The sequence below is a fragment of the Spermophilus citellus genome (assembly GCF_964194105.1).
Source record: "Spermophilus citellus genome assembly, chromosome: X".
Classification (NCBI taxonomy): domain Eukaryota; kingdom Metazoa; phylum Chordata; class Mammalia; order Rodentia; family Sciuridae; genus Spermophilus; species Spermophilus citellus.
The window spans coordinates 14,413,262-14,428,916 of record NC_138190.1 but is presented as its reverse complement, the minus strand read 5'-3'; the positions used below and the strand labels follow the sequence as shown (position 1 = coordinate 14,428,916).

Genomic DNA, 15,655 nt, shown 5'->3' with positions numbered 1-15,655 from the left:
GGATTGCAGAGCTCAATCAGTCAGCAACTTCTTTGGTACTTCTCTGTGGCATTGCAGACCATTTAATTGGTACAAGATGACAAACTTATTTCTAACTCAGACTCTTAATTTTGGAGGCCAGATCCTCAAATAAATATATACCCATAAATGCTGTAGAAACAAATGAAAACACAAGCATAATGAGCCCTTCTTTTACCTCTAATAGTTATTTCTGTCTTTTAAAACGTGGGCTATAAAATGAACAATTCACAATTAAGAGCATATCAGAATAACCTTAAAAGGCACTTCTTCATCAAAAAGCCATCCGACAAATGGCCTTATGATTCAGAAGTGTCAGCTCAATTAAACTTATCCTTGAACTTTTAGGGATCCAATAGTCACGGTTTGGAAAAGGGGAAGCAGAAAATTGAGGTCTGTCTCACATAGAAGTTGTATTTCTGTTTTGCTCATTTAAAATAAAGAAGTTAGAAGTGGTAAAGATGGATTTATTGCCTCATTTTCTTTTTCTTCTTTTACTGGCTAAGCATTTTCACCCGCCAGTGATTTTTTTTTTTTTTTAAAGAGAGAGTGGAGAGAGAGAGAGAGAGAATTTTTAATATTTATTTTTTAGTTCTCGGCGGACACAACATCTTTGTTGGTATGTGGTGCTGAGGATCGAACCTGGGCCGCACGCATGCCAGGCGAGCGCGCTACCGCTTGAGCCACATCCCCAGCCCCCCGCCAGTGATTTTAATATGTTTTGCTCCATTTGTTTTGGTAGCATCTGCACTGTCTTTCCTTTTTATTTTGACTTCTTAGTTCAGGTGTTCATTTTCTCTTTCCACTAGAGGCAGCTTTTCTAAAATTTTGTGGGTACCTTTTCTAGACTCTGATAGTAAGTGAAGTAATAATATCAAACCTGTCAACATTTTAGACCCTAGAACAGTCCACATTTATCCTCTTGATACAGTGCTTGGCATTATCTAGTTACTATACTCGGAGAGCTGGATGCTATACAGGTCTGTGTGTCTAATTTTATATTTAATTTCTTTTCTTTCCAGCCCTAATGCCCCCCTCTACATTTAAGCATTTTTAGAAGCAGTGAAAGTGGACTACTTACTTAAAATTTAGAATCCTGTTTTTGTTTGTTTTGGTTTTTTTTTTTTTTTTTTTGAGGTGCTAGGGATTGAACCCAGGGCATTCTACCACTGAGCCACATCCCCAGCCCTTCACTTTTTCTTTTGAGATGGGGTCTTATGAAGTCACTCAGGCTGGGCTGGAACTTATGGTCCTCCTGCCTCAGCCTCCTTAGTCACTGGGGTTACAGGTGTGCACCACTGCTCCCAACTAGAATCCTGTTTTTTTCAAGTGATAGGAATATAGATACTATTGTGTCACAAAGAGAGAGAGCTGGATCAGAGCGGGATTGCTGAATTTCCAAGTAATAAAAAAAAATGGATCTGTGAAACCATAAAGCAATACTTTTATCTAGCCCAACTCTATATGAAATGAAAGTTCTAATGGTGGTTGATTTTCTTGATGTGAAATTGAATGGCTAGAAAGAAGCAGAGATATTCTAGGAGGTAATGACACAAGGCAGTGAATGAAGATGGTCAAGAAACTGGAAATCAGGAGTTGTGGAGAAATAGTGATCATTGCAGCAAAGAGAGATGACCAGAGGCCGTGAGGAAATGAAGAATTAAACAGGGTTTGATGGGGTGACTGTTTTCTAGTCCCAGGAATGACTGCAAAAAAGGAGAGCTCTAGTTAACTTGAGGCATGGTGACATAGGTGGGAATAAGGGAGAAATACTCAGTACTGAGGGCTGATAATTCTTAATTGTCCTATGGGGACCAGGATATGAAAATCTTTTATGGAAAATCCCTGTCAATTTGGGGAGATGACTAATCTGAACTCATCTACCTGAAATGGATGAAATATAATAACTCAGGAGTAACGAAGGCTTTATTTACTACAAAAGCACCATTCCTTCTTTTTGTCCTCCTTTGTCACATCTTCCTTGAATCTGCATTGTGTTTTTCCTGCATGCAGCCTATAGCAAGTCTTTGTGGAAAGCACAAAGAGGGATTGCTGCTTTCTGGAGTCTAAAAATGGAGAACATTGAAATGAACATTCTCCATTGTAATAGAAAAAGACAAGGAATTTAAGACAAGAAAATGTGTCAATTGGGATATTTTACTGAGTACGATGTCTTGCCTTCTTCCCTAAATAAACCAAAATATACCATAAAAAAGTAACATATAACCACAAAAAGGGCAATTTAAAACAGCACAAGGGTAAAATAGGTGATTTCATGTTTTCTGATTTAAATGAAAATTTTTCTTTCTCTATGTTTTGTCGTTTAGTGTCTTTGTGTATATTACAGAGAAAGGAGAAGAATGGAGAAATATTTTAGTATAGGAAAATGAGAACATGCAAAATGAGTAAGGAAAGACTTACTTTGTTCATATGATGAAGATATAATTTGCCTAAAACTCAAGAGAATTTCCAGTCCTAAGAGAACTCTCCTTTCCCCCCTCAGACTTGCCATTAAATTGAAGTTAAAATGAATGAGAGGGTGAATGGATACGAATGACAGCCAAGTAGAGACCATTTTGAACTTTTGCTCCACTAGACTAGAAATTACAAAAACGTTTCTTTTAAAAATGCATTTACTCAGCCAGGTGTGCTCTGTAATCCTAGAGACTCAGGAGGCTGAGGCAGGAGGATTCCAAGATCAAGGTCAGTCTCCCAGCAATTTAGTGAAATCCTGTCTCAAAATAAAAAGGAATGTGCATATAGTTTAGTGATTAAAGCAATCCTGGGTTCAATCCCCAGTCCAAAATAAGTGAATTTATTCAATCTGTTCACACTCCAAATCTTGAATCCCATTTTTTAAAAAGTCAATCTTAATTTTCAAGTCAGCAATATGTTCACATTAAGTGGAGATGTTCACCAAATAACTGAGAAATGAAAATATCTGTGAAATCTGGGTAATTTAAAATTTGTGATATTCTTCAGTAAATATAGTAGTCCTAAGAGTAGCAGGAAAAAAGTGAAATCTCAAAATTTGCAGGGCGGTATAGGGCAGAGTTTCATCATGCTTGTTTTTCTGCCATTTGAGAAACACTTTGGTTATTACTTTGGTGTTTTAAAAATGTTTTTACTTATGAAAACCTAGAGGACGTCTAGAAAACTGAGGATGACTGAAGTATGGACCTTATGCAAATAGATTCCACCCCTTAAATCCATACTTCTTCAAAGATGAGGAATCTGTAAACATTGTCTTTGATCATACATAAAAAAACAGTTATAAAGAAGTTTAACTCCTTTTTTTAGTCCCTTTTGGCCGTATGAATAAGGGTTTCATGGGTTTAATTAAAAGAGCAAGAAGTATGTTTTGACTTTGGAAACATTTGATAAAATGTCTCAATACTTTATTAGGAACAACATTAATTGAAAATGACTCCACATCATGTACTTAGTCACTGAAGATATAAACTGATGAATAACTAACTGTAAGTAAAGAATGATAATAAATGGTGGATGGAGAATGTTCTATATGGGTGGTGCCTTACAAATTACTGTCATGACTCATTTTACAACTCATGTTCTTCACATCCTTACTAATGGCTTGGAAAAGGAAATACAATGACAAGAATGAAAGCTGCATGTGATTTCTAGTTAGGAGGTGTTGCAAATCAAATCAGATCTTTGGACATTGGTAATGTGGAGAGAGAGACCATCCTTTATAGCTACCTTAGTGTACTTTATTTTTTTAAAACTTTATTCTTTTCTGATTATAAAAGTGCTTTTTTTTTAAACACTGGAGAAAAAAGAAAGTAAAAAAAAGCAGTGATAATTTAACCATCATGGGGCAACCACTGTTAACATTTTTTAATATTAACTTTCAGTCCTTTTGCCATACATTTTTAACTGGTTGAGATCATACCACATACACAATTTTTTTCCACACACATAATTTTGTATCTTTTCCACTTAGCATTATATGAAATTTCCCATGTCATTACAAACTTTTTGTAAACAACTTTTTAAAAGGTTGTGTCTTGTAAGGCCCAGTTTTTGTTTTCTTTTTTGATGGTTTTGGGGATTGATCCCAGGGCCTTGTGCATGCTAAACATGTGCTATACCACTGAGGTATACCCCTAATATCTAAGGCTCTATTTTAAACATCTAGATACATAGAAGATCTGGGAGAACTGGAACTTGATGGTTTCATTGATACTCTTCAAATATTATGTTTAAATCTCCCAGATTATAACTGAGAACACAATATTCTCTTGACAACATGAAAGTAAAAATAATGTAGGAAAGCAGTTTGTGTTTGTGGCCTGTATAGTGGTAGGTGCTCCACAAAGGTGTGTTGAATTTAATTTACTCCATATCGGATCTGAACAAGATTTTGATTCTCTCTTCCTCACTAATCTTGAAAGAAGCCTTTGAGAGCAGCCTTTGGCAGGAGGCCTGGCCACTTCCAGGTAGAGGGTTGTGAATTCAGCTTTTCACATCTAAGAATCTGTCAGTAATTTCCACTAGCAGCTTTAGATATCTGTACCACAAGAATTTATGGTCTCATTTGGCCCCTGTTTCTTAACTGCCTTGGGAGGAGTATCTGTTTGGTCCAGTGGTTTAGGATTTCTTCGTTCATTATTGAATGGACGCCAAGCTTTGTAAAAGATGGCTTGGGGTAATTTTCTATAGTGTTATGTTTGCTCCTGAGTATCAAAATTCGCAATGAAAGGCTTTCTGTTCTCTGACAACAGGCCATTTTTCCCAGACACACGCCTTGTTGTTTTTCCATCGTTAACAGTGGATAACAGTTTGGATGCAGCCAGAAGCAGTTGGCATGTGCCCACACTTGAGGGGCTCCTGGGATGGTCTTCTGGCAGTTCACTGTAGGGGACACCTTAACTGAAGCTTTATTGACCCGAAAGCTCTGTGGGTTGTCGGCTCTGACCCTCCTCAGTTCTCCTATCTTCTTTGTTCTATCTACTTTTCCTTCCAGGCAATGACTATAAGGTAATGGCTGTTGCTTTTCATCCCTTCTCATTTTTTCAGATTTATCACTTTCCTCCAAGCACCTCTCTGCTGTGTGAGTGTCTTGTAAAAGTTGCTTCATGTTCTCCAGACCCCAAGTAAAGGAATGGAGCTGTTAACCTGCTATTTATTAAATTTAAAAAAAACTGTTACAGTCAAACAGTCATTCTTTGTAACTAGAATTCATAAAGAGGCATTACGATGATTGATTTTTTAATTTAGTAAAATTCAATAACAATGAGTACCTTACATATCTTTTTCATTTAAGCCTCCTAGAAAATCTAGAATATATGAATTATTATTGCTATTTCAGAAGAGAAAACTGAAGTATAGAGAGATTAAGTAACTTGTCCGAGATCTCATAGCTAGTGAGGCTTTTTAAGACCATTTCTATTCAATACTAATTCACTAGGAGACACTGAAAAGAAGGACAGGTTTATTTGTTCCATTGTTGTATTCATAGCACCTCAAAAATGCATTGCACACAGTAGTTTCTCCTTAAGTATTCACATTTTCTGGTGGATGTTAAGTTTCTTTTGGACTAAAGTAAATCCTGAAAATTTAGTACCTCTAATGTGTAAGGCACCTGGAAGGGTTGTATAATGGCCAGGACACAGTCCTCACCCTCCATGCCTCCATTCCAGTTAGTGATTCACATATAGAAAGAGTCAGAAATCCAAAACAGAGGAAAGTGAGGACATATGAGGTAAGAGAGAATTCCAGCCATTGTTATCTACAATATTTTCTTTGAAGACATATAATATGGATTTGCCCCATTGTTGAAGATGTCTTTCTGACTAGTGACTAGAGTGCCCTGAGCTTAATTTTGTCTCTTTTGTGGATCTCTATTCTTGAAGCATCTTAGATTATCTAAATATACCACTCTGCATCTAGAAGATGTATCAGGTGTATACCTGACTTCCAGATATATTTAACAAGCTCCTATTTTGAAGAAGTAGGTGAACTGAACTCATTCTTTATAATAAAAACAAAACAAAAATAATATCATCATGCCAGGTGCTGTGGCACATGCTTGTAATCCCAGCAGCTCGGGAGGCTGAGGCAGCAGAATTGCAAGTTCAAAGCCAGCCTCAGCAAAAAAGAGGTACTAAGCAATGTTAGTGAGACCCTGTCTCTAAATAAAATACAAAATAGGGCTGGGGATGTGGCTCAGTGGCCAAGTGCCCCAGAATTCAATCCCCAGTAGCAAATAATAATAACAACAAAAACAACAACAACAGCATCACTATTTCTCAGGTAACTTGATGTAATATTCTCTGCTCTTCTGTACAGAAGGGGAGCCCCAATGATTATAAAAAGGAGTAAGTGATGTTATTTAAGAGTCTATAGAGTAGATGATGAAAGTGAAGAATGAGTTTTATAATATTAAAGCTGGAGCCACTTAATGTTAGCCAGATTTAGAGATTGGTTTTATAGAATCAATACCTTATCTTTCATAGTGGTAGAAAGGAGTGTTGCAGATAAGACTGAAGTGAATGAATGCTACAGCAGGCATCCCTGAGCAGGAAGCTTCTGGACACAGATAGATTTGTTTTCTAACTTACCTCATTAGATGTTATCTATACCCCTGATTATTTTGTAGTTGAATATTTTTTTTTTTTTTAAGAGAGAGAGAGAGAGAGAATTTTATTTTTTAGTTTTTTCGGTGAACACAACATCTTTGTTTGTATGTGGTGCTGAGGATCGAACCCGGGCCGCACGCATGCCAGGCGAGCGCGCTACCACTTGAGCCACATCTCCAGCCCCTGTAGTTGAATATTAAATATCAGGATATCAGAGCCTTATGAGCAATTCTTTTGCCATTCTAGTCAGCATCCATAGGAAGAAAGAGGCAGGGAAAGAGGAACATGTCCTAGCATGACATAAAATCTACAATTGAAACCATTTTTAAATGTACAACTCAGTGCTGTTTAGTACATTCTCATTATTGTGCAACCATCACCACTAATCATCCCAGAACTTTTTTTATCTTGAAAAGGTGAAGCTCTATACCCATTAAACACTCACTCCCTGCCTATGGTGACCACAGTTCTTCTGTTTTTATAAATTTGACTACTCTAGGGGCCTCATAAGAATGGAACTATATAAACAGTTGTCCTTTATAGGGGATTGGTTCCAGGACCCCCTGTGGATACCAAAATCTATGATGCTCCAGTCTATTATGTAAAATGATGTAGAATTTGCATATAAACCACACACATGCTCCCTGTATTTCAAGTCATCTCTAGATTACTTGGAATACTAAATACAATGTAAAATGCTATGTAAATAGTTGTATTGTTTAGATAATAATGATAAGAACAAAATCTTTACATGTTTAGTATGGACACAGTGTTTTCCACAAATGTTTTAAATCTGAGATCGATTGAATACATGGATATGGAGGGAGGGCTGACTATATTTGTCTTTCTGTGACTGGCTTCCTTCACCTAGCATAATGTCCTCTGGGTTCATCCATGTTTTAGCATGTGTCAGAATTTCCTTAAGGTTGAATAACATTCCATTATATACCTAAAGCCTGTTAAGTAGCGATTTTCCTTGAAAAATCAGGAAAATTTGTTCCCAATATTACCTCTTTTCTAATTGAAACAACTTCATTTCCCTTTCCTACTCTGAAGGACAGAAAACTTTCTTTGGAAAATTCTTCTGGAGAAAGAAATTTTCCATTTTTTTCTTTGGGTAAAGACATTTTTGAAGACACACTTGACTAAACTAGTTACATTTGTCAGAAAGATGTTTTTTGTATGTATCAAAAGTTTCTCATGTCTTAATTTTTTAAAAAAAATTTGCTGTTCAAATGGTAGATTAATTGATGCTTTAATAAAAAGCTAAATCAAAACTATTGCAGACCTATTACTTTTCTACTGAAGGTTTCTGCACCACCATCAGAGCACTGAGAAACACGTTCTCTGTGATTTTTTTTCCCATTAGGATAATTTTTCTACAATGCTTCCCTGAGCCACCAGATCCATCTCTTTGACTCCTTTAATCAGAGTCTTTGCATGTGGTTGGCACTCTAACTATGTGACATGCGTATATGTAGACTCAAGAGCATAACAGAATTGGGAATTTTCCCATCATATTCAAACCAGTTCACAATCACTGCTTTATGCCTGTGGTAACTATGAACTGTGGCCAGGTAGGCAGTCTAAATATTTATTTTTAAAATTTTTTAATATTTATTTTTGGTTGTAACTGGACATGATATCTTTATTTTATTTATTTATTTTTATGTGGTGCTGAGGATCAAACCCAGGGCATCCCACGTACTAGGTGAGCGCTGTACTGCTGAACCACTATCCCAGGCGCCCCCTCCCACACACACACAGTCTGAATATTTCTCAAACCTCTTTTCTACAACCACAGGTTCACTTTCTTAGTTGGATTATTGTGTCAACCTCCCCATTATCTACTTAGCTTTCTTATGTCCTTTCCTTTCTTCATCCTTCTTAAAGTCACATATTTAATCATGCCATACCTCTACTTATTTTTCAGAATGACCTGGTTATCATCATCAGGTACCTTGAGGATAAAGCACAAAGTACTGTAACAGTGGCCCTATTTACCTTGCAGGCCTCTGAGCCCAACTCTCACCCTGCTGTGATCTCTTGCCACTCCCATCCTGTGTCTGAGAGTCCTCACTTCCTGTGCATATTTTTCCTCCTCCTTTTTTTTTTTTTTTTTTAAAGTCTGGGCTTCAGTGAGTTGCCTTGAACCCCAGGGCTTAGTCTCCCAAGTGCTGGTACTGAAGGTGTGAGTAATCATGCCCAGCACCCATACGCATTCTTGCCTTGCTTCTCTGTTTTTCTTCAGCTTGAATACCCTTTCCAAAATTCTGTTTGCCCTGCAGCAGAGCTTTGATGATGGATTAGATACAGGAAGTATAATAAGATGGTAATAAAAGTTAAGTCCCACGTCATGAGCCTAGGAGACAGAGAGGATAGGCAAGAGAATTTAGGAAAGGGACGGAGGATGTTCATCTTATTCTTTCATAGAATACTCATTCTTGGGATATATTAGTGGTGTCACAGAAATAGAATTTCTATACTTGGAAAAATTTGGAATACACTAAGTTAAACATGGATATAGTTAAACAATAACCACAGGACATCTCAGACCCTTTAATATGTTATGTTGCTTTGATTAGATAGAGTATTCAGTGCTTCTCAAATGGACCAAATGATGAGATTAGGTAGTAGGTTGGTGGATGTGCCAATGGAACACACTTCAGAAAATGATGTCTGTCTGCATGTACGAGAGTGATAATGATCCATCTAGTCTTTTGATCAAATAGATATGAAACCGTAAAGAATGTGAGGGCGCAGGCTAGTATGAGTATTTGGAAGTCATAGGCAGAGAGGTGTCCACCAGACACCTCTACTTCTGAGATTGGATTCTTCTTTATGGCAGCCAACAGTTAAGAGGAGGCAGGATGTGTGTGTTTGGAAACAAAAGGAAATAAAGCAAGGGCAACAGTGCCTAGGAAGATATTCTGAACAGTGTGACTGAAACATTGGGGTTCCAAGAGGTACAGAGGCCTGCTTATGCTAGGGCAGAGTGGGAGTAGATGTCATCCCCAAACTCCCCATTTAACTCAGCAACAAGAGTCTTATAGACCTCTCACTTTGTGGGTATAAGAGAATAATGAACACACAGGTTCTGATCTCAAGGAGGGCACTATTTCTGAAGATAAAAGTAGTTAAACTGCTAAATGTGGTATACTTGACAGATGCTTCAAAAGCAACGATGAATCTGACAAGGTCTTTAACTGTGATTAAGCAAAGAGGTTTAATATAATTTTAATTCTAACTTTTGGGGACAACCACAGAAATGAGCATCATATGAATAACTCTAAGCCTTACACCCAGTTTCATAAACAGAAAATGTTTACTTTTTTCTTCAACCAAGTTTTAAAATAGACCACGAAGCAGGGCCCTTTGAGAAATCAGAATTGATATAATAGTATGGGAGGTGTTTCAGAGGTAAACTCTGTCCCTTGAATGGAACTACAAATGTAGATTCCCTTTGATGGACCATGTCCATTATTTTTAGAATTTTGAGTTGTATCTTGTTCTGGCATGTCTTCTGTTGATGGCTTACAGTTTAAGCTGGACCCACCAAATACAGGCACATGGACAGTTGCTGGGGTAAATGAAAGCCTTTCAGTGAGAGTAGAGTGCATAAGGTGCTGCATTTTAAGGATACATCTTTGTGCTTTTGTGTTGACATGAGCTGCTTCACTGGACTTTGACTCTATTCCTACTGCTCCCTGTTGAGAGCCAAGAAGACTTCATTACGCTTTCAGTCATAGGTGTTCATGAAGCAAGCATGTAAAAACAAATATAAATATTAAAAGTTTCCAGAGAGTTTTCTAGCAGTTTGGGGATCCTTCTGAGTTATGGTGGAAAGGAAACTAAAAATAGTCATATATAGATATTATTTTGTCACCGTGTCTGGTATCTTATATATCTCTATATGCTATAGATGAGCAGGATTTGGGATAATAATGCTGCATGCTTAGAAACCCCTCAACACACCACTATAGAGAACCAGCCTCACAAATAGTTGTTGCAATGTTTGTGGTGATGCTCAGCATCCTCCTGCCTTCTTGTCTGCTTTCTTGTCTGGTGTTAAATGGGTACCTAATAAATCTGTACTGGACAGAAGGGGAAGGAGTACTGTCAGATGCTAGCGTTGTAAAAGGACTGCCATCAAAGAGCTACCTTTAACTTGGATTTTTACCAGCTATTTGAAAGGTCATCTCTTATGTTTGGTTTTGTGTGAGCACTTGAGTGATGTCTACATGTAGCTTCTCAGAACATCATCCACATCTAAAATAGGTGGCAGAAAGTCTGGCCTATGGTCAGGATGGGGTGGGTAGGCAACTTTACAGCTCTCTCCTCCCTCATACCCATTCAGCTGGCTGCCTTTTGGTGCAGAATTTGTGTGTGGTATTTTGAGAGAACATTAGAGATGGATTTAAACCTTCTCCTCAGCATTGTTCTATAATTAGAAACTTCTTTTTACACCCAAAGGAGTTTGCACCTGAATTACAGTCCAGTTGGAGGAGTGATTTTATACTATTGATTTGAGTATTATTCTGGTCTCACATACATTCATCATTTGGGGAGCTGGATTCATCTGGACTCAAATCCAGTGATTGTCTTCCTGGAAGCATCCGTTTCTTCATTTTGACTAGAAAAGAAAAAAAAAATCACTTGCTCTACTAACCAAAATCATGTGATAGTTATGTATTCTGATACTGTGTTACTGAATCTTGTGGAGCCAGGAGTATATATGAAACTCCCACTGTACACAAAAAAACTCCAAAAAGTTTAGTTAGTACTTTTGGTGAAAGAGCCAAAGGGGAGAGGGACTAATATTATTAAATGTTCAAGGGAATGAATTTTCTGAATTGTTTATTTTTAAAACTTAGGTTTTTAAGTGGATATTGGACTGTAACAAGAGATACAAAAGTGAAGCCAACCTGGTGATCACTGTGTCTTAAAGTAGATCCATAGTGATAGTCTATAGAGCCTTCAATGTGTATGTGTAATTAGTAGCAATGATAAGGTATTATGCCAGTAAGAATACAGAAGATAGAAGGCATTGGATAAAAAAGGAGAGGGAGAAGAGTAGAAAAGATGTTTTATACTATATTGAGGTATGAAAATAGGCACTTGAGTGTTGAATCCATGAAAGGGCATTTGATTCATATTAATAGAACCTCTGCTACAGCTAGGTCCATGCTTCTCAAGTTTGAGTGTGCATCAGAATCCCATGGAGGGTGTGTCCCCTCTGAGACTGCTGGCACCATCCCCAGAGTTTCTGATTGAGAAAGTCTGGGGCGTGGCCTGGGAATTTACTTTGCTAACAAGTTCTCAAGTACTGCTGATCTCAGGCCACACTTCCCTAGGTCTAGGCTCTAGAGAAGACAGAAACACTAGGAAACTTTCTGTCTCTGGAACACCTACTAGACCAGCTGATAGGGGAGGATCTGGCCTTACTCTAGACTTTTAATCATGGCCCACAAAGGAGAAGGAAGGCTTAAGGTACTGAACACCTTTAGAAGATGAGTATAATATCAAGGTCACCATCACAGAGGCTAGTGTGCTGTATTTTCTGAAATAGAAAGACAACTACTGTAAGCATTGCTATTTTCATGTCTTTTAGTACTGAAGTAAGGGTATTTAACCAGTGGTCTTTCTTGATGTCTATAAACTTGGACATTCTGGTAAACCAGACATCAGACATGAGGGCAGTTTTTTGTTACCAAAGTTATAAGAATATAAAACCTGCCAAGGTTTCTCCAAAGCAAGACATCTGGTTTAAAGCTCAAACCATTGCTTGTCTCATTTTCAGGAAAGTAAACAGGACTGAGAATTGTGTTTATACTATTTACATGTTTGCCTTTCTTCCTTCCACTGTCAGTGATGACTGAAGTTTTAATTGTTTTTGTTTCCTTCTTCTTAATGTGTTAACAGTAGTGATGCTTTACTGAGTCCCCCAAAGGGAAAACAGATTGTCAAGCTGCTGGAAGTGTGAACTGGAATATTAATGAAATGATACTTTGAGAGCTTCTAGTTTTACTGCCAATACCTGATTTTTCAAGATAATCCTAAGAACAGTTCTTCATCAAATTTGACCTTATGGCAGAAGAACATCAAACTTTTTTCCTTCTCTGATGTTTCCTTGGAGTCATAAAATGTTATTAGTTTGAGTACTTAGTAGCAGTTGAGGGGTGGCATATTATTGGGGGTTTCATTTTTTTTTATCCAATATAGAAAGCCTCGCGGCACTAAATAAAAATGTCACCGTGTAAAATGCAAAGGCTTTCTGTCACAAATGTTTTTAAAAATTCATGAAGGGCTGAAGATTTGATTTATCTTATCCTCTTTCTGTGATTTATTCATATTTAATGTTAGGTTCAACGTTTGAAGCATGAAGAACTTTTTCAAATTAAAATCTGTGGTGAATCAGTTTTATTTGAAGAAAAATTCCACCCTGCTGGTTTTTGAATTATGCAGCTCGTTCCTCCTCTTGTGTTCAAGATGTTTGGGCTTCCTAGTGGCTGGGATTCTCACTAGTGAAGCCCTTCCTTAGGGAGTGAAATTTACCCAGCTACTTGGTTGTGACAGCTGTTTCTCTGGTATCAGTAGACACTTTCCTCAGGTATTAATCATGGTTAGACAAGTGCAGTGGCAAAGGAGAAAGAGTGGGGACAGCTCTTACCTCTGGAACCATCGGCTTGTTGGTTTGTGTATTGGTGTTTTTGTTGGGGCTGCTCAGTAGCCTGTGCTTTCAAGAACATCTTTAGGCAGAGGCAATATCCAATCTTTTCTCTGGATGATTCATAAATAATGGATGGTAATAGCATTAACTTCAAATGAAGGAAAGAAAGTGAAGTCAAGGCAGACTATACTTTTTTCTCTTTTTAACTAGTTAATAGGCACATATGGTCCAAGGCAAAGGACCTTTTTAAGGCCGTGGAGCATTAAAAGACTAGTGGAAAAGGAGCTGCTGGGCCTCCTTGTTTTTCATTTTGGGGACAGCTAGAGAACAAGAACGTACCCCTGTGAAGCAGTTAGAATGTTAGATGATGAGAAGGAGTCATAACAAGGCCCAGTTGCCTGGGACACCTGGCTTCTGCCTGCCCATCCACCTGCCTATTCATCTTTCTGTCCTTCTAGCCCTCCATTCCTTTATTTCATCCCTTTTATTTCTTCCCTCTTTTTTCCATTCTTCCACTCACAGTTATTTTGGAATACTGCCACTGGGCCAGGTACTGTCCCTCCATAGATTTAGTTAATGTCTCATAAAATGAAGGAAACTGTACCTGGGGAGTGATATTGGCCAAATATCGAGATATTATGTGCATGTACAAATATGTAACAACAAATCTCATCATTGTGTACAACTATAATGCACTAATAAAAAATATGGGGAAATAATAAATTCTTAAAGACCATCAGGGAAGAAAGAAAATAAAAGGTACTGAGTGCTTTCAAAGATAAAGCTGTTTTTATGAGGCTTCCCCTTGTTTGTCATTGAAGATCAGAGCTATTAAAGAGTGGCAACCAGTACACAGAGCAGAGCATAAACGTAAGGGAGTGGTTTTTAGAACCAGTCTTGAGCATTTTGTCATTATGATCTGGATTTTGTTCCTTTGCTTGATGAAGAGAATTGTCTTGATGTGTTAAATTGTTTTTCCCCCCTCAGACTATTGGGAAGAAATTGCCTCCAGCTACAGTGACTCCAGACCCATCGAAAACAGAAATGGACAGCAGGACAAAGAGTGAGTTTCCTTATTTTTAAAAATCCTTACGTAATCTCCATAGCTTTTTCAAACATGTCAGAAAAAATCCACACAAATGTGTTTCATTAGATGCCCCATGAGTTAGATTCAGAACTTTGTTTTTTTGTTTTGTTTTGTTTTTTGTTTTCTTTCTAAAACGTGTTTTTTTTCCTGCCATATGTGTCTTACCCATGTGCAGAGCTAACATTTATCCATCTTTACAGAGTACTTTGCATACTTTAGGTGGCATAAATATTCTAGAAATGGCAGCTCGAGCACTATAGGGATTCACAGATCTTCAGGTCAAAGAACCTTAACCCCTTTTAGCCTAACCACTTAGCCAGAACTACCCAACCTTATCCTCCCACCAGCCTCCTCAACACATTTCTGCTTAAATAATTCTAGATACTTCTGGAATGTCTGCAGGCAAGAGGCTCAAGTCTTTTTGGAAAGATTAAATGAGTGGATAGAGGGTATTAGCCGTGTTTTGGAACAGTGCTAGCCAATAGCCATATTTATAATTTAAATTTTTCTAGTGGCCACATTAAAAAGAAAAGAAACAGCTGAACTGAATTTAATATGTTTTATTTAATTCAATATATCTAAATAGTATCATTTCAACATTAATTTATATAAAATTATTAAATGAAGTACCCTCATTGTTCATGTGATATCTTTATAATACCTTATGTGTTTTATAGGTGTTGCATATCTCAGTTTGGAGTAACCACATTTCAAGTGCTCAATAGCCACATGTGCCTATTGGTGACCATGTTGGAAAGGGTAGTTTTATAGTAATTCTGTGACCTAAGATGGGTTTCCTGGGCCTGGAAATGAGCACAGTTGCAATGTTCAGCTCCCTAAGCATGTAAAAGAATCCTGGTTCTAACCCACCACATCTTATTTGTTCCTACAAGTATCTATTAACTGTCTCCATGTACCCAGCTCTCTAGAAGCATCATGGCAGGGGAATGGGTTACTAATGAGGAATAGATTTACAGAGGCAGGGTGGAGTGTTTTGTCTTAGAGTCCTAAGGCAGTTCCATTGTTATTAGCTAGTGGTGTGATTTTCTTTGGAGAAATAATTTGATTTCTCAGGCCTTCCTCTTTATTGTCTACATTGTCTATGAAATCAGGGGTTGTACTTGAGAAGACCCCTCAGATTTTTTCCCCCCACATCTTAATCCTCTGACCCAATTTTAAAAGCTTTAGGACTCACCGTGAAAGTTTTCAAATTCAAAGTGTTGAACAGCCAGATGGGAGAGACAAAAGGAAGATGTGAACAATTTGAGAATATGGGAA

General features: G+C 37.6%; 1 protein-coding gene across 6 annotated transcripts in view; it reads left to right on the top strand.

Moving 5' to 3' along the window:
• SH3KBP1 (SH3 domain containing kinase binding protein 1) overlaps window positions 1-15,655 on the top strand; it is a 334,352-nt gene that overhangs the window by 211,228 nt on the left and 107,469 nt on the right. For all 6 annotated transcript variants that reach the window (XM_081277303.1, XM_081277300.1, XM_081277301.1 and 3 more), the window contains one exon: window positions 14,278-14,353. In XM_081277303.1, the coding sequence (XP_081133429.1) occupies window positions 14,278-14,353 (76 nt within the window). The remainder of the gene's footprint in view (window positions 1-14,277; window positions 14,354-15,655) is intronic.